We start from the raw sequence: 19,512 nt of genomic DNA on the forward strand, positions 1-19,512 counted from the left end.
CGCTCGTACCGGCTCAGCGGAGGAGGCAGCAAGACACAGCCGAGAGAAGACCACCTTTTCACGGCAGTGACTTCTTCGGGCCGGGTAGTTCCCGCCCGGCTGACTCACGCCGTTGAGTCACCCTGTGAGAGCCACCCTGTGGGGCCGCCCCCTGAGCCGAGCCTTGCCGTCCCGGCGCCTCTCGGCAGCGCCCATCCATCGGGCCTCTGCCCCCGCCGCCGGACGGAGTCCGCCGGGGCTCAACGGCTTTTTGCTCTACGGCTGCTCAACTGCAGGGCTTTCCTTGCGCTACGCAGCGTTATAAGGCAGGGCTTATCGTAACGGTGTTGAAAATACGTTTTAAAGGACTGCACAGCCGCACGGTTCGTTCCACAAGGTGCCCGGCACGGCTGCCCGTCCCCAGCGGGCCCCGTCGCACGCCCGGGCGCTGAGGTAACTCCTCGCTTCCTCTCACGGCGCGGGGAGCAGCAACAGCCGTCTCTTGGAGCGCCCCGAAGCTATGCGGGCGTCCCTTTGCAGCACTCCGCTGCTTCAGCTTCAGCTTCCCCGGGTCTCCCGGCTCCGATCGCTCCCAGCCGCCCTCAGCCCGCTATCCCGTTTAGGGGCGGCGAGGGCCAGCCGGGCCCAGCCGCGGTACCGGGCGCTGCCTCAGCCCTAGCCCCAGCCCCGCGCTCCCGCTCCTCCAGGCTGAGCGGGCGGGCTGCAGTGGGTGGGGCAGCGAACCGGCATAGCCTTTGACGGGCGTCCCCTCCGCCCTATCAGAAGCGAGGAAAGGCGGACCTGAGAGGCGGCCGGCCAATGGCAAACGCGCAGCCGCGCGGTGTGCCCCCGCGATCCTGCGAGCTATAAAGGCGGCGGAGTGCGCACAGCCCCTCGCTTACACAGTATGGCCGGCGACATTAGCTAGCGCTCGCTCACCGCTCTTCTCTGTAACAGGGGAACACGGACTACAAGGAACCGCACCGCCCGCCCGCCCGGACTGTAACCCTCTCACATACGCTCACGCCGCGCTCGCCGCCGCGCATTCAGGGTGGCTTAAAAAAAATCTTTTTTTTTTTTCTTTTTTCTTTTTTTTTCTTAAATTAATATTGAAAAAAAAAAAAAAAAAGCCACAACAGCCCCAGAAGGTGAAGCCCGCCCGAGACGGAGCGGGAGCCGGGGGGCGGCGGTGGGGTCGCCGTTAATTTCTGTGGTTGTTGGTTGCCGAGTTGTCTCACCATGAAGGAGAACGGTGCACACTTCTTCGAAGGGACCGAGAAGCTGCTGGAGGTGTGGTTCGCCCGGCAGCAGCCCGCGCCGCAGGAGCCGCACCAGAGCAAGGGGTCCGGCGACCTCCGCACCATACCCAGGTCCGGGAGCGGCCGCGGGAGGGAGAGGGGAGAGCCGCCGTAACGGCCGCGGGAGGGAGGGAGGCGGGGAGGGATGGTGGGGAGGAGGGCAGCGGCCGGCGCGCACGCGGCCCGGGCGTGGTGGCGGCAGCGCCGCGGGTAATGGCCGTGTGCGGGCGGACGGCTGTTGGTTCCGGGCCGCCGGGAGCGGGAGCCGTTGGTGGCGGCGGCCGCGCGCGCGCCCTGAGGGCGGCGGGCCTCGCCGCTCCTCGTCCCTCTGACAGCGCGGGGCGCTGCCGGCGACGTGCGGCGGGCTGAGCGGAGGCGGGCCGGGGAAGGCCGCCCGCGGGGACGGGGCTCCGGCTGCCGTGAGGGAGGTGGGTCCCTCGCGGCCGGTCTCTCCGGCGGCCCCGTGGCGCGGTAGGCACGGAGGGAGGCGGGCGGGGGAGCGGGGGGGCTCCTCCCGCAGAAGTGTGGCCGGAGCCGCCGCTTACACGTGAGTTTCTTGGCGCTGCTCCCAGGCGCGCTGCCTCTCTCTCCTTTTTTTTTTTTCTCCCCCATTGACAAGTTCAAGCCAATGAGAACTGGGCGCCGCGCAGGGGTGGGCCCCTGCCTGTCACCCAATGGGTATCTGAAGAATGTGCGCTTCTTTCACTGCCACCCAGCGAGGCAGGAAGAAAGGCCCGGGCCCGCACGGCTTCGGCTGCGCACGTGCTCCTGAGTCGGCCTCGGGGTCAGGGGACGGCTTTCCTTCCGCTGCGGCTGAGCCGGGCCCTCGTTAATGCCGGGTCTGATGGTCACGGGGTGCCTTGTGGAAACCCCATCGGGTAGAGCAGGCGTCGGGTGGTTGTTCTGTAGCTCACCAGTACGGTACTTCATAAAGAGAGCTGCCTGGGTCGACTGGGATGCCTATCCCTGTAATAAGAGGTCCAACTGTAGAGCTGCTGAATATGGTACTGTGGCACAAGCACCCTGGAAGTGTCAGAAAATGGCTGCAGCAAGCCTGAAATGAAAGCAAAATCTGCTTACTTGCCCTAGAATGGGCTCAGGACCACGTACAAGTTTGTAGGAGGCACAAGATTTGCATGCAGATGTGATGGATTCACGTAGTTAAAAATGCTGTTTTGTCTTTAGCATGCGAGGCAAATGCTAAGGCTCACTTCTGTTAGGCCATTGTAGGTCTGGTAAGACTGAATTAATGGGTTGGGATGGCACTCAGAGAATCTGGTGCTTGTGCTATATCCAGATCTGCTTGCATGTATTGCTGTTAGCCAGTGGTCTTTCTTGAGGATGCTCAGATGAGATGTTGTGATATGTTTAATGTATGGGATATGGTAATGAAGGCAGCATCTACAGTCAAAGGTGCGTACTCAGCTTGTGCTGTTTGTCTTTTCCTTTGTTTCAGCGTTTCTCAGCAGATTCCCTTTGTAAATGTATTAGTAGAATTAGCTGTCTAAAGGTCTGAATAAAAGCTATCTGAAAGTGAGCAGATAACAGCCTCTCCTAAAATAATGGGCATCCTGCGTGTGTGCACATGTGTCTATGTCACTAGCTCCCAGCTACCAGAAGCTTCGTTTCTGCTATGACAGAAGCAGTGCAGCATAGATGTTTGCCTCTGGCCTGGTGCTGAGGCAGTTTATTCATGTAACTCTGACATATAAAGCTGTTGAGACCTTTTTTGAATAATGTGCTTAGCATGGAAATGATGAGATGTGATTATACGTTTGTTATTACTTAAGAGGTATAGCAAATATAAAGTTTGAACTTGCGTAGCCAATGTCCAGGCAACCCTGGAAGAGCAAATTCTAGCTGAAATTATTACAGGTGATCTTAAGTGTTATGTAGGCACTTCAGGGTTTCTGCTGTATTTAACTTATTTTAAATATGAAAACTTCCAAAAATTTGATTTTTGTGTTCATATGCTGGTATTGGAATTTACAGAACTTCTGGTTTAGAGGTGGCATTCTGCAAATTATTTCTTCATTGACACATTCATGCTCTGTTTCATTTGTGATGTGAAGCTCCCATCTACAAACCAGCAAACCTGGTTTTTAAGGCTGCTTAATACAACTTAATGGAATGGAAGGCAAGTACTTGGGCAGCTCCTTCACAGTGCTTAGATATGGCCATAAAATTTTAATAGGGTAAATACAAACTGTTAACTATGAAACATGTGGCTTTTAACACATTTGAGAACGGGGAGGGAGCTTTGAAGGCATTTGTGTTAATTGCATCTTAATGCAGGATGCTGATAGAAGCTGTCTACCTTTTTTGGTAGGAAGGTGTGACATCTGAGATGCGCTGTTAACCTGCATTTAGGGATAACAATCAGTGATACTGTGTTGCTAGCATGAAACAAAGTTTTATTAACAATCTTTTTGAGAGTTGTTGGCCCTAAATTACTTTCACTACAGCTGATAGAGGCAAATGAGAAAATTCTGAATGCGGTGTACCCTGCTATGTTAATTCCATAAAGGCAATTGAATAAGCTCGTTTGAACAGTTTGAAATCAAAGCTGAAACTGTAGAACAATAGCTAAATTAGAGTCAAGTTGCAAACCAGTTGAGCTTGCCTTTTGTATTGTACCTGCTTAGTAGTGAAATGTCAGCTATTCATCCACAGAATGACTAAGCCGGTGTTCAAAGCCAAGAATTTCCATGTTGTGTGCCCTTGCTAGGGATCAGATAGTTTGAAGTCTTTGGATATTACCAGCTGCGAAGGCAAAGGTTCAAGAACTGGTTAATGAAGTTATGACATCTTTTTCTCCTTTGGGCAAGGCTGCTTTTTAGAGAATAGTATGAAATAGATATGAAATGTATTGTTCTGATACCTTCAGTTAGAGTCCCAGCTAAAAACTAGAAGAAAATGGATTAATATGGGCTTTAATTTGCGGAGGTGTGGGGGCTTTTTCTTTGTCTGCTGATGAGTTCTGCAAAAAGGTCCTGTCATTGAATTAATGACAAGCAGCTGGAGATGCCTGCCACACTCATACTGAGAAATGGAGTTAACGTTTTTGTGGCTTTGGTCATTTGCGCTACCTTGGTTCTCACTGTGCTATGCAAAGCACGTTTGTTAAAAACAGTCTTCAACTATAAAAATGACGTTCTGCTGGAAACATGATGACCATGCTGTGAGTGGAATTCTGTGATGACCGAGTAGCGTTTTCACTGTCCCCACAGCAAAGAAAGCAGCTTATGCCTTCAGATGAGAGTGCAGCTAAGCCTCTGGGCTTCCTGTCTCGAATGCACACAAGTTTGGAGCCGTAGGCTAAGGATTCTAGTATTTAGGAGTCCACATCTCAAGCATTCAAAATTGAGATACTTACGAACCTTTAATTTAGTTATTTGTATGTACTTGGACAAAAGATAAGGAACTGGAGAAAGAGCAGTGCAGTAATGAGCAATATGGGGTGATACAGATTACAGTGAAATTCTCATTCTACGCCAGATGAGAACTGCTAAGCTACAGCGAAGGCAAGCATCTGATGGAAGTCCTGTAAGTACTTGCTTTGTACTACGCCCTCTAGCCTGAGTCAACTCCCACAGTCCTGCAAAGCTTGGTAGTGTTATTGCATGTTCCTTCAAACAGCAAAGGTGCAGGAAGGCTGGGCTGCGAGCCTTCTGTGCTCTTACTCCTGGGAGGCTCTGACAGAAGTGTAGCACTACTGCCTGTGGCATGTGATGTGTGCAGTGGCAAGGGAGGCAGGGTTGTACAGGGAGGCAGGATCCTGTCTCTGCTCTATAAGCTTATTTCACATGGACATAAAAGATAATCTGGAGAACTTTACCTAAGAATTCAGTCTTCCCCTATTGCAGACAAGTTCAAAATGGCAGATAAAATATTTGCTTATAATGCTCAGTTAAAGAATAGCTTCACACAAAGGAAACAAGCCAAGCCCTTTTATGCTCACTGCTACTGACCATGATTATGCTTGCAGAAAACTAAGACTTCCATTGGAGGCCGTTTGGTATTTTCCTGCCTTACTGCTGAAGCTTCAGCATTTGGTTAGTTACTTCCTGTCATAAGCACTTCATAAACCTCTTTAAACTTGTGGCTACTGGTGTGTTCTTAAAATGACTTTCCTAATGACTGTTTATTCAGCCAGGAGAGCAGGAAGGCTCGATGCCTGTGGCAGACAGTTGCTGCCTTACAGTGTGTTCCTTCTGGAGAAAGTTAGACTCAAACTTGCCTTAAATGTTGCATGCAAGACTTCTGCTGAAATCCTAATGTGCTGGTTGGGGATTATGCTTCCTGAAACATCTTGAGTGACAGGTATGTGATCTCCTTTGTCTCCTCAACAGACAAATGCCCCTCAAATATCTCTGGAGGTGATGTACAGAAGTCAGTGTTCCTTGTATACTGCTGTAGCAACAGTAATAAAGGATCTGTGACAGTAGCAATACACAGCCTTCAAATCTGTGGTCTCTTTTGTGCCCTGGCTGAAATATCCTGGAGTCCTTGGGGAATTATTATCTTTACTAGTTGGCTCAGAATCTTCTAGCTAAAAGTGTGTGGTGGAGTTGCTTGTGATGTGGATATGACTTTCTATTCAAGTGCTTGCCTTTCACCTCAAGACTACATGCATGTCCTTGGAAAAGTTTTAGGCTTAAGATAAGGGAAATGTAGAGTTCTTGTGTATCTATTTTCAAAGCCATGTGGAGGGTGTGTGGGTCTTGTGTGCCCCACAGATACTGCAGAAGTAAAATTATCATGTTGGAAGTGCCTTGAGTATATATGATTCAAGGAAGTCTATATTCAACAGCAATCTATAAGCTAAATTATAATTTTAATAGGAAATAATTAACATGCATCTGTCATTCTGCTCAGAAAAAAAAAACACATGAGCTGCTAGAGATGCTTTAAGAAGCTTGTGATTTGAGTAGTTGGCAGTTACTACTTCTACCTGTTTCAAAATAATTTTATGTGGTGTTGCAGCTCTGATACTGGCATTCAGTCAGCTTCTATGCTAACTGTGCATGGGTGGCTTGGACTGAGCATTACACTTACCCATGGTCTGGATCAGAGTACTGACAGGATACTGCCTGCTGAACTGTGGTCTGTTAATGAGGTAAATATTTAGGAGGTAACAGGTGGAGGGAATGAAAGGTATTACTCCATAGCTCAATACTTGATTTTAAACAAGATCTCAACAGTCAAGTACAAGGTAAAATTGGTTATTACTTTGATTGCTACACATTTGTCAGTTGTCTTATTTTTAGAAGTTTTGTTTTCCCAAAGAATTCCTGCCCTACTACAGAACAACTTTCACACAGTGCTGTTTGGGCTCCATGAGAAAGATGCTGAAAGGGCTGGGAAGGGTGTATGTTTGTGGAGGCTGCTGACTGTTTACAGGAACAAGTTGATTTAGGAGATCTAGAACTCCATGAACACTATCACTCCCTTCCTCGTTGGCCTGAAACAGTCTGCTGATAGTGTAGGATGTAGGAGTAGATTGCTAAAATATATTTTCTATACCTTCTGATAGTCAAGTAAAGAACAAGCAGCTTTCTAACATTTAAGCATGGACAGTTGTTTACCCTTGAGTACATGTATTCATTTCATTTGGTATTCTCTGGGCACATGCAGCCATTTAAGATGCACGTTGCATGCCTATTGGAGAAGCTTCTGACCTTCAGTGAGTGTCTGCTGTTTGATAATTAAGAAACAGGATTTTATCACTTTGGAGTAGGTAATACTAACTTTACATAACAACGAGTTGTTGATCTGAGATGACTTTGTCACTTTGGAGTTCCAGTGGATGCAAGCCTGCTACAGAAATCACTTGGCTACCAATGATACTCAAGTCTTGTCTTCTAATGTGCTTAGCTTCCTCATGGAGAGATCGGCTCCAAAGTGTCTGGTGTTGCCCTGATGGCTGTTTATGAGAAATACAGGAAATGGTAATGCAATCCTCATTTCCCCTTGAAAGGGGAATTTGGAGAAGCAGAAGCCCATGATGGCATTTCATTGAAAATTAATCTCTTGGGCTCTTTTTCAGTTGGAGGCTTTGCTTCACAGTTTAGTTTAATATGAAACAGGATGTGATGTTCAAGTCTTTCACAGTTATTAACTTCAAGGTTTTTTGTTTGACAAAATACAATCACATTAAATGTAATACATGCACTGATAATATTGAAAGGCCATCTCTTAATTTTTGCTCCCATGGTAAGTGTATGGGGAAACATTGTCTCTTAGCTGAAACTCTTGAATAATTCTGCAGATTAAAGGAAGAGTTAAACTTAGTAAACCTTGACTGCAGAACAGAGCAATCACAAATGTTTTCTAGCTCAGCTTAAAACAATGAAAAGTGTCAAATAAAAAGGTCATCTTGTTTAATTATATAGGGATCAAATCCAGCATTTGGAGGTGAGGTGAGGTGTGGTGGCCTTTCTGTAATTGCTTCCTGTGCTCTGCTTTAAAATGCATATAGATAAGGTGAGTATCTCCATAAAACTTCATGATGTGGCCAAGTCTCATCCTGGCTGCTGCAACCCTTTGTTTGTTTTATGTATGTTTCTGGATCAAGATCGACATCTTGTGTGTTGCTCAGTTTGTTGGCTTTTTCTTTCTCAATGCTACCTTAATCAGAACAACTGGAAAAACTCTCCATTAGTTCCTGTAAAAGCTGAATGCACAAACACAGCATATGGTTAGCTGTAGTTTCTGTAGTTGGAGTACTGAAGAGTAGAGCAAAGCTTTAATAGATTTTAAGTAATATGTTGTGCCACTGCAGTTTACACTGCAGTACTAAAATGCCAGCTATAGTAATAATGAACCTAATAGGGAATTCCTTTGCATGGTTTGCTTTGGATTTAACACGCAGCACTGTACTGGTGCTATATTGATCCCTTGCTGTCGTGCTCTTGAACCTTAGAATTGTTGCATCTTCCTCCACTAATATGACTGAAGGAGTTATTTTCCTGAAATGGCCATTGCTGCAGTACAGTAATAGTTAGAAAATTCTTGGTTACATGCACAGTTCTGAGATTTTAACCAGCTAAGAAGCCAGAGATCTATGCTTTGGCCGTGTCTGAGATAGTTACAGGTCCATTAATGCTCAGACAAGTAAAAATTTTATCTGTGGTAGTGTACAAGTAGAATTACTGCAGCATCAGGCAGTGTAAGAGATCTATGCCTCAGCTGTCCCAAATGCTGTGTTAGACCTCTGAGTATTGTTTCATTAGGGGCAGATAGGACATAAGCAGGAGTGCTGCTGAGATGATTTGGAGTTATTCTGCAATAGCAAATACAATTAACACATCACCTAGTTCAGTTTACAAGAAGAGTATAGTAAAATGTTACAGGAAAGACAGTAAAGCTGGCAAATGTATGTGGGTATGCTGTAGCTTCAAGGTGACTAAATCCTGAAGTCCTCTTCTCACCAAAATAGCCTGGTTGTCCAGCACCATATTAAAAAAGTTTGACATCAACAGTTTCACTCTTTGCATTTGCCAGGTTGCTCAGAGATGAGAAGAGACTGGTTGCATTTTCATATGAACTTGAGTTTCAGGAACACAGCCCATAGTATGGCATAGTTTGTGTCAGTGCATTCAAAATGAGCTTATCAACTGGATCTGCAGATTTGAGCAGTCTGTGCTGCCATATCTCCAGTTGCTGAACAGAATTTCATCAAGGTTCACTAACTGGAATGGTAGGGAAAAATTTGCTTTGAATATCTGGATCATTAAAAATTGGATTTCATAAAGTTAATCAGATGTGCACCTAATCATGAGAGATTTAAAGGTGGAGAGGGTTCTTTTAAAGTCACTTCTCATAGCTTCACTCTTTCCTAAAAGAAGGATACAGTCTGTAAGCTAAGCATGTTCTGGATGACTTACACTGGTTTAGTGCAATGCAGACTTTAAAAGGGGAAAAAAATCCTCGATTAGCAGAAGTGCAGAATTCAGATCAGGAGGCATCCTCAAGTGAGGGGAAAAATGAGGCATTTATGTACCAGGGTGCTTAGGAAGCAAAGAGCATCTGGACTACAGCTGGGAGATAGGAGAACCTAAAACTTCAGCTTTGCATTGAAGTTTCACTCCAGCAAATTGACTTCTTTTTCCCTTAAGGGGAAAGATTTGGAGCTGCTGGAACAACCCTGCTGCTAGAATTAACAGCGAGTGCTTTGTCCTGAAGTACAGCTATCAAGCTTTTGCAGTGCCAAAGGGAAAGAAGGTCTGACCCCTGAGGATTAGGCTGACAGTTACAGGGACAGCTGAGCTCATCTGGGAGCTTGTGTGGTGATTGGAAGAAAAGTGTTTCCCTCAGTCCCCCAGCTGTGAAGAGTTGTCTACCCTTTACCAGCTGGTAAAAGGGTTTTAGTTCTCATAGTTGCTTCAGCTCTGTGACCTGGTGGGTAACTTACTTATATGCTGGGTTAGTAGATTCCTTGGCTCATAACAGGTCCAAGCAGGAGCCAGCCCAAACCTACAGTTGGAATATGCTGTGGGAAGGGAGAAATGGGAAGCTGTGACAGTCTTGTAATTTTGTGACCTTGTGAAGTTGTATCTGTCCCATAGCAAATTTTACTGCTGTATTGGATTCTACTAATAGATATAAGACTGAAGTGACAATAGTTGAGGGTGGTTTTTTTTGTTTTGTTTTTGGTTTTTTTGCAAGTCTGTAGCTTCTTGTGAGTGCTTGGAAGTTTTTTTTTTGTTTTTTTTTTTGCTTCATTTGTGCCTTTTGAATTTTCAGTTTGCTAGTAGAATTTCTCTCAGAATGAATAATGACAGTCAAGAATTGAAATAATATATACCATCATGGTGAAATCTAGCAGATGTTGAATCAACATCTTCTGGAAGTAGAAGGAATTCTATTATCCATATTGATCAAAGAGGAATTCAGGCCATTAAGATGTATTATTTCTTAGGGCTGATTTTCATTAAAATTATGAACTTGATTCCAAGTTGAACAGATGTAACCTCTTAATGATAATGTACTGTTGTGTTGCTCTGATGGCTACCAGTGGCTCCTGGAATTGAAAGTATGTGAAGATTCAACTTAAAGCATACATTGTTATAACATTGAGTTTTCTCCTTTTCCTACGTGGAGGATGTAATGTTTAACTTGCTGTAGCAGAAATGCTAAGCCATGGCCTGAAACAGTGATTGAGCACCTGGTGGAAGGCAGAGCCAACCCAAAGGAGCTCAGCTGTATGCAGTGCACCTGAGTGACTAGAAGGGGTGAAGCCAGGATCCACCCCCTTGCAGACATCATTTAAGGGTTGGCAATGGAAGTTAAAGTATCTTGCTGGAGATCCCTGCTTACCTGAGGCCTTCCAAAGATAAGCAGCTCTTTTCCTTCATTTCTGAACCCTTGGCTGCTGCATTTGGGCTTGTTCACATTCACTGTAGCCAAAGACTTTGCCACTGTGCTATTATCATCCCATTATAGCATTACACCTGCCTTGTTAGAGTCTTGGCACTGTTGTTTGATAGTTGCACCCCTGCAGCAGATTATTTTAATGGTTCCTGTGGAAAACTCAAATTTCGCCATTGAGAGCTAAGAATTGAATAGCATTTCTGTTGGGTTCATGGTTCCTACATGAAGAATTGTTGCATCTGTGAGCATGAAAGGAGACAATAACAGTTACAATCCTTTTTGTGATACATTTTTATCCGGTGTTCCAGAAAGCTTTGGTTTAACCTGTTTTGACTCTGTTGTAATTTCTTTACAGGATTGAGTGGGACAAACTTCTGGAGAATGTGCATTGTTTGATCATAAGTGTGACAAAAACTGACAAGCAGGAAGCTTATGTACTCAGGTAAGCCCATTATAACTGCTTCTTAAAGAGCCCAATAGCTAAAAATGTTAAAGCTGTTGTATGGGAAATGATGTTTGGCTGATAATCCAATCTTGGGTTAAGATCCTGTCCTTAACAGCTACAGTTTGCAAGGGCATGCTAACTGTAGTACTATCATGCTTCTGTTCAGTAACAGGAATGTTTTCATGATTGTTAACTGTGATTAGTTTTTACTTGCTGTGGCATTTCTGCACCTGATCATTGAATTTTTGTCCTGGGATAAAGAAGTCTCCAAGTAAAAATCTACTCAAATTTTAGGAACACTTCAGCAAAACAGTGCGTGTAAGTGTTAGTTTTGGTCAACAAAAACTATCAATAAATTGGCTTTAAAGACAGATAATACATTACCATAAAGAATACTTGTAAAAATGTATCTTTCTGAAATCTTGGGATTTTGGCCTCGCACAGCAGTTGGCCTTTTGCCATGTTTTTCATCTTGAAAATACTTTCATGCTTTTTTCTGTGTGAACTTGTCAGACACAGTGACATTCTCTGCTTTACTTCAGATTACAAAATCTGAAGCTTTTGTACTCTGAAAGCCTGTCTGGAAAGGAAGGCTGGGTTAAGAGCAAAGTGTCAAAAACTGCTGAAGTCTTCTTTCTGCAACCTTTGTATTAAAAAAAAATAATAATAATTCTGAAGTAACTCCTATATCCTAGGTAAAATATAACCTTTACTTTGTATTCTTAACCAGGAATCTAAGTTGAGTTAAAACTATTTAAGCCAGATTTATCCTCTATTTGCTGAGAAAGCACTTGCTATACACTTTAAGTGGATGTAGCATCAATGATAATCTTCAGTTCGGTGGGCTTGTAGTTCTGTATCTGACTTAAAGAAGTCAGTGGTATGTAAACTTTATCTTCTGCGTAAGGCATATTACAGGACTGTGCTTATAACCTGTGATTTCTGTGGGCAGGTGCTGATTAATCACTTGCTAGTAGTCAGATGTCTTAAAAGATGCAGGCAGACATAGTATTAATTTCTGTAAGGATTTTGCTTCTCTCTGGGCTGACTTTCTTGATAGCTTTATTTTAGCTGAGGTCAGATTTTTGAAGTTTGACTCCATTCTGCATCTAGAATCACAGAATGGCCAGGGTTGGAAGGGACCTCAAGGATAATGAATCTCCTGCCACATGCAGGGCCACCAACCTCCCCTTTTAATGCTAGACCAGGCTGCCCAGGGCCCCATCCAGTCTGGCCTTGAACACCTCCAGGGACGGGGCATCCACAGCCTCTCTGGGCAGCCTGTTCCAGTACCTCACCACTCTCTCTGTAAAGAACTTCCCCCTGCCATCCAACCTAAATCTCCCCTCCCTCAACTTCAAACCATTTCCCCTTGTCCTGCTGTTATCAACCCTTTCGAAGAGTTGATTCCCCTCCTGTTTGTAGGCTCCCTTTATGTATTGAAAGGCTGCAGTGAGGTCACCCTGCAGCCTTTGCTCCAGGCTGAACAAGCCCAGCTCCCTCAGCCTGTCTTTGTAGGGGAGGTGCTCCAGCCCCCTGATCATCTTCGTGGCTCATTTGTTGTGTACCTGCTTCTCAGCACCCGTGTTTCTTGAGTAGACTGAGGACAAGTAATGCATGTAGGTCTTTTCCTGCAGGGCAGTAGCTGCATAATATCATGCAGCTAGAGCAAGTAATGGCTATAGGAAATCGTAACAGCTCTCATATGTTTGTTAAACTTTACTGATTTAATCAATTTGCCAAGCATGTTAATGTCCTGTATACTGAATGTTCATTTGCAGTAATGCATGTGGTTGGGATAGGAACCAAGACCTAACCTTTGTCTCCTGCGTTGTGCTAAGTGTTTAATGTCTTTTTCTCATTGCTTTTACAGTGAGAGTAGCATGTTTGTCTCCAAGAGACGTTTCATTTTGAAGACGTGTGGTACCACCCTCTTACTGCAAGCACTGGTTCCCCTGTTGGAGCTTGCTAGGGAGTACAGTGGGTTTGACTCAATTCAGGTAAAGTGCTAAAAATGCATCTCCCTTAAAACAGACAGCAAGCCTTTTATTACCATTTCAAATCTGTTTTCCTTATTTCAAGTATTTCTTAGGTGTTTGCTTCCTAGAATAGGTTATATGACTGTTTGCTCTGCTATGGAATTTAGCCTTCTATTTGCCTTTTAAAGATCTCTTACTTATAAATGCTACTGTGCTGAGTTAAGGTTACTTAGAGATGAAGAACTTCCATGCCTCTATAGTCAGTGCTGAAATAATTGGATTTTTTTTGTGGAAAACCAATTCAGAAGTCAGCTCTCTCCTGTAGCTTACTAATCATGCTAGGAATAAACAAATATCTAGCAGCATTTTTGATGTGGAGAAGTCATGTCCTGTGAAAGCTTATATTAAATTTTCTAAATTGCTTCTAGGTTTTAAGTTGTAGGCAGATATTTGATATTTAACATATACTTTTATTTTTTTCAGAGCTTCTTTTATTCACGTAAGAATTTCATGAAGCCTTCCCACCAGGAGTACCCACATAGGAATTTCCAGGAAGAAGTGGAGTTTCTTAATGAAATTTTCCCAAGTAAGCATATGAAACTACAGTGAGGTTGCACAGCTTGTGTAAAGCATTGATATGAAGTGAGAAGCAACAAGTGGCGTGATAATACATAGACTTTTGAGGCCATTCATTTAGCAGATCTTGCAGTTCTGCAGCTGGCACAAGCTTCAATAGCATGCAGATGAAAAAGCTATAAAGAATTTCTTGATACTCACTAAAATCAAATTTAAAATCTCCTAAGCTTGACATGTAACACCTTCTCTTAACTTGATGATATGCAGGGATAGAGTAAATAAGTCTGCAAAATTCAGCTCTTAGACTCCAAAAGCCTCACTGCAAAGATGGAGTAGTAATGTAACAACCAATACAGTGAAGAAAAATGTAAGCTGTTCTGAATAGTCACTGTACTGCATTAAAGATTTAATTTGAGCATTTTATTAAATGGAATCTAAAGCCTGGAACTTTGATTTTTAAATACTGGCAGAAAAGGTTTTTTTGAGACAATGTGGAAGCTGTAGTACTGAGTGCTTAGCAAATAAAAGCACAAATCTTGCATATCTGCATGTGTGCAGTCAAAGCTATAAGCAGGCTCCATATTGGGGTGCTCAGACCACCTGAAGGAGCCTGTTCTTCCGGCTATTGGCCTAATGCTTCTGAAGTTAAATGCCTACTTATTTGATACAGATGTTAGCTGTGTCAATTGGTGTGTTGTGAGAGACACTATCCTTAATGTGAAGTGAGGCCAGTATTATGTAAGCTGTCTGCTGTGGTATGTTAACTGGAGCCTTTTTGTCTTGACTAGATGGAGCAGCTTATTGCATGGGACGTATGAATTCTGATTGCTGGTATGTATTACAAGAACTTGAATATCTTTGGGGCTGACAGCTGAACTTGGTGCTGATCATACTGATTACAGAAGTGATTTGTATCATACACAGGTACCTGTACACCCTGGATTTCCCAGAGAGTCGGATATCCAATCAGCCTGATCAGACACTGGAAATTCTGATGAGTGAGCTTGACCCAGTAGTGATGGACCAGTTCTACATGAAAGATGGTGTTACTGCAAATGATGTCACTCGTGTATGTGTGCTTGAAAACTAAATGCTTTAGGAGTGGTTGAAAGTAGGCAATGCTTTCCTTGTATTTATAAGCTTTATTTTATTGTTGAGAAAAGCCTTAAAAAATCAGGTTAATGTTTTGGAGCTTTGGTGTTTTGGTCAAATGGGTTTAGCTCTGTAACTTCTGTCCTCATTTTAATCTATGGAAAAGAGCAATTTGCAGTGCTTTGGGTGACTGGAAGTTTCCTCCCCTGGAGGGTGGAGAGAACAAGTTTCACTGATAAAATACACTGACTTTATCTGGTTTTCTGCTCTTAAGTTTTGATTCTCATTACTGTATTTGCTGTAGAAATTATTCTGTGGCTCAAGTACTTTGAGGGGAATCCCTTGGATTCTGCTTTATTCATGCAGTAGAAGGAAGTACGTTCACACTCCAGAGTGAATGTGTCCACAAACTGAAGGCTGTTTACTGGTTGACTAGGTGCTCCATTTTGCATAAGTTGCAGATGCACTTAATGTGCTGTAATTCAAAGTTGCTCCCTCTTGCTGCTATGCAGTTTGGTTCTGTAAGTTCAAAGTATGCAATAACTTGTATGCAGCTCAGCACTCGCCAGATAAATGAGAAGATGAAAAGCAAGTTTCTCTACAGTGGTACATAATATCAAACTGATCTGTTACTGGAAGAATTCTGGTGTCCTGTTCCTAAATTAATATTTGTTCTGAGTTAAATGAACAAACTTACAGAGATGTGTGATTTCAACTTCTCTTTCAGATGAGTGGAATTCGTGACCTGATACCAGGTTCTGTTATTGATGCTACAATGTTCAATCCTTGTGGGTATTCAATGAATGGGATGAAATCGGATGTAAGTTTCTCACTTGCTCACCTTAATACAATTTTTCAGTTTTACTTATTTTGTGATAATAACCTTTTCTTTTTTTCTTCAGGGAACTTACTGGACTATTCACATCACTCCAGAACCAGAATTCTCTTACGTTAGTTTTGAAACAAACATAAGTCAAACTTCTTATGATGACCTGATTAGAAAAGTTGTAGAGGTTTTCAAGCCAGGAAAATTTGTAACAACCCTCTTTGTTAATCAGGTGAGTCCCCATGCAATAGCTTGTTAGCTCCTGAAATGCAGATAGACACAAAACACAGTGCTGGAGATGTTTTTACTGGGGCACTAGTGTTTTCTAGTCTGTCTCTACATTTGTATGGTAGTTTACTTAGAAAGTTGAAGTAATCTTCAGTATTGCTTTGGCATGCACTAAATTTGATCTCCAGGAAACTTTATTTTAAGACAAGGCAGTTCAAATTCAGCATTCTGGTGACTTCATGTGGAGATCTGTGTAGGCATAACTTGCATTTTTCTGAATTTGGCTACAGCTGTCAGTTGTAAAAGTGCTGATGGTGATGCTGCCAGCAACTGACTCATGAATGAGCAGTACCCTACATAAGGAGAATCGTTGCTTGGGACTAAAACTTTGAGCAGCCATCATACAAGAGTTTAAAGCATGTTAGATGTCAGAATTACTAGATCATATTGTGCCAGTCCATCTCTTAATGCTAAGTGTAAAAAGTGAACTTCTCTTCTTGTTTTCTAGAGCTCTAAATGTCGCACAGTGTTTTCTTCCGCGCAGAAGATTGAAGGGTTTAAACGTCTTGATCACCAGATTGCTCAATTCAGTGATTACAATTTTGTTTTTACCAGTTTTACGAAGAATCGCCAGCAACAGCACAGTTGATTAAGAATGAAGAAAAAGCGCAAAAAGAGATCCCATAGAGAAGGTGGTGGTTGCTTTCTAGTTACTGATTCAGGGGGCCATGCTTTCCACTGCCACCACCTTGTAGCTGTGGAAAGCCCTAGGTGTAATCATAGTATAACCATTTTGAATTGTATGCATTATTATATCAAGGAGTTAGATATCTTGCATGAATGCTCTCTTCTGTGTTTAGGTACTCTATGCCACTCTTGCTGTGAAATTGAAGTGCATGTAGAAAAATCTTACTGTATGAAACATAACACTTGTAAAAATGATTCAGATAGAATTACACACAGTATAGTTTTTCTCCAGGTATCGCCAAAAATTTCCCACAGACAAGGCTTTCGTCCTCATTAGGCTTCAGCCTCAACCTACTCACTGGGACAGTTCTTTGTTAAATTGTCATTGATTTTTTTTCATCTATGTTGTGACTTCAGTCTAAAATGATTTTTGACAAGCTTGTATGATTTCTAATGAAACTGATTCCTAAGTAACACTTTTGTGTTTGAAGAAAGTTCTTAAAAACAGTTACAAATTGTTTTGCTACTTACTAAGGTGGTGGTTGTCTTATTTTTACATCAGACTGACTTTTCATGCTCTAAATTTATAGGAATCTGTTCAGCTATACTGTAGCACTGGGCTGCTGCACTGGTCTTTCGCCTCTAGACATCTGGGTACAGGTACTAATGCAGGTTGAACTTTTTCTTAGCTTAATGCTGGTATTTATCTGTCCACGTCCCTAAGCTGTCACACTACTACACAGTGGCAGAGTTTGGAAAAGGTCAGACTTGATGGGGGAGAGCTGAGTCAGGATCCAAGTGCTTTGGCATGGTTGTGTGACAGCTTTGCAAAGAGCAAGATCATATTGGCACCAGACATCTTCTTTCCTAATCACCAGTTATGACTAGGAAGCTGGTGCTCTCAAGCACTGGCAGGAAGACCTAGCAAAGGAGTGGGATTTGCCAGGCTGATGTGTTGATTGGTTTGGGTTATTCTCAGTAAAGCTTCCGAGTTACCACTTGTAACTGTAAAGAGTGCTTCTACGCTAGTCCAGTGTCACTTCATTTTGTTGTTCCAAAAGCAAAGCTAATGCTTCTATCTTGTGACAGTCCTGTGACATTGTTGTGCACGTGACTTATGTTGTATTTGAGTGTTGTGATCTCATCTGTTTTTTCCTCCTAATTTCTATGGTGGTTCCTCTTACTGTGACTTGAGGGCATTCAGTGAAGGCATAGAACAAGAACTGTCTGGCTCACCTGGACAGAAGTGAAGTAGAATGCTATTCATAGAACATGAATAAGTGTAATTCAAAGTCACATTAATGGGAATTGACTAAACTGCAGACTTTAAAAAGCTGGGAGACTTTCAGTTATGTTTGCAAATACTGGGATCTTAACAGCTGTGAGACCAGCACATTAATTAAGAAATTGGGTTTTTCTTTCCTCTTATCCTTGCAATGTTTTGACTTTCTGGTTTGATGCAATGGTTCTTTTTTTGTTCCTTCTGTATTTATAAATGAAGCAGTTTGTTTTTTTGTTGTTTTTTTTTTTTTTTAGTGCTTCTAAACTGAGGTCTGCTTGGTTAGAAATCAAGTGGTTGGAACACTCTGAATTTTTAAGTGTATTGTTGATGTTCTTTACCGATGTTATCAAGTACATGCTGTAAATGGCACTAATGCTTCTTGGTGTTAATACTGAGGACCAATATTGCAGTGGTTTTTGTTAATTGTTGTCCCAACTGATCTGACATCTGGCTTGAGGTCCTTCAAGTAGACTGAAGATCCCTTTTCAAGTAATACTGAAATACACATTTTATACATAGAAGCATAAGCCTCGGCTATAAAAATGAAAGCTGTTGAATGGATTATTGAACTATCTGGGGTGATCAGGATGGGGAGGAGTATGGTGTTCATAATTTCTGTGGTGTTAGACTTTGATCATTTAAAAATATCTGTACCACAACTTAATGCTTCAATAAAAGTTTGCTTAAATTGTTTGTAGTGATGATCCAGCAGTTCTGCCCCATGTGCTCGCATGCTTTTTGATACCAGTTGGCTTAATTTTGAAATAGATTTATGTATTCCTTATGTAAGGAATTCTTATGACTTACTTGACTAAGTTCACTTTGCCTCTGTAGGGGGGATGCCTTTCAGTTGTTTTTTCAGTTTAAGCTACCAGTTTAAAATGAGGTAGCATATCCAGGGTAGCCAAATGAAAGTGTTAAGCTGTTCTTGAGGCTAAAAATGCCTACATGAATACAAAAAATTGAGATTTATCATAATCAAATCTGTATTTTTTTTTTTCCCTTGGCATTAAATATTTAAAATATTCCTCCAATTTAAGCCAACTCTTGCTTCTGCTGGTTTTATGTAACAGACCTTGACGTGTATTTACTGTACTTAAGCTTGGACTCTCTTTGAGAGTTCAAAATGAAACTTGCCTCGTAAGATGCAGTAGACGCATACTAATCTGGATAACAAACTAGATGGGGAAACCAGTGGTTGCCAGTCTTATTGCTAAGCAGAGGCAACAAGCATCAGTGGAACTTCCAGATTTCGTGTGAGCAGTTCTGTAGGAGTAGCAGCTTCACTTTCACCTTACAGAGATCTAGCAATGCTGATACCCATAACAGTTGCCTCAGTAGAGAATACCTGTGCAAGCAGTGATGCCCTCAGAACCTTTGAATTGTTCACATCTGAATATAGTATTCATATGTCACCCAGAACCTGTTCTGTCATGCCAGATTTCTCTAATTGTCCTTTGAATATGGAATAGTAACTTCAAGATATTCTTGAGTGCTCAACACTGTTTAAGATGCATAACTAAGCCTCTTGAATTAAAAGAAGAGAATCCAGGTTACAGCATTAAGAGATTGTCTAATTTAGAGTAGTCAGCTGTGACAAATTAGCAGTAACTCAGCTCTGAAGAACAGCTTTCCAGACTGACCTTTACAAAACGAAATATCCACCTTAAGCAATTGATGTTTCTCTATTTTAGCTCATTTTACCTCAGGTTTCTAGGTTTCCCACAAAAACCGTACCAGTCCCT

General features: G+C 42.7%; 2 protein-coding genes across 2 annotated transcripts in view; both read left to right on the forward strand.

Annotated features, from left to right (window-relative positions):
• Positions 1-19,512, forward strand: part of RPF2 (ribosome production factor 2 homolog) — a 242,505-nt gene that overhangs the window by 188,910 nt on the left and 34,083 nt on the right. The gene's annotated exons all lie outside the window — the stretch shown is intronic.
• Positions 867-18,460, forward strand: AMD1 (adenosylmethionine decarboxylase 1). Its single transcript, XM_048937273.1, has 9 exons — positions 867-1,349; positions 11,008-11,094; positions 12,971-13,097; positions 13,560-13,662; positions 14,441-14,483; positions 14,577-14,721; positions 15,472-15,564; positions 15,647-15,802; positions 16,307-18,460. The coding sequence occupies exons 1-9, from the start codon at positions 1,219-1,221 to the stop codon at positions 16,445-16,447; spliced, it is 1,026 nt and encodes a 341-aa protein (XP_048793230.1). The 5' UTR covers positions 867-1,218; the 3' UTR covers positions 16,448-18,460.

The sequence above is a fragment of the Lagopus muta genome, chromosome 2 (genome assembly GCF_023343835.1).
Source record: "Lagopus muta isolate bLagMut1 chromosome 2, bLagMut1 primary, whole genome shotgun sequence".
In the NCBI taxonomy this organism is placed as follows: domain Eukaryota; kingdom Metazoa; phylum Chordata; class Aves; order Galliformes; family Phasianidae; genus Lagopus; species Lagopus muta.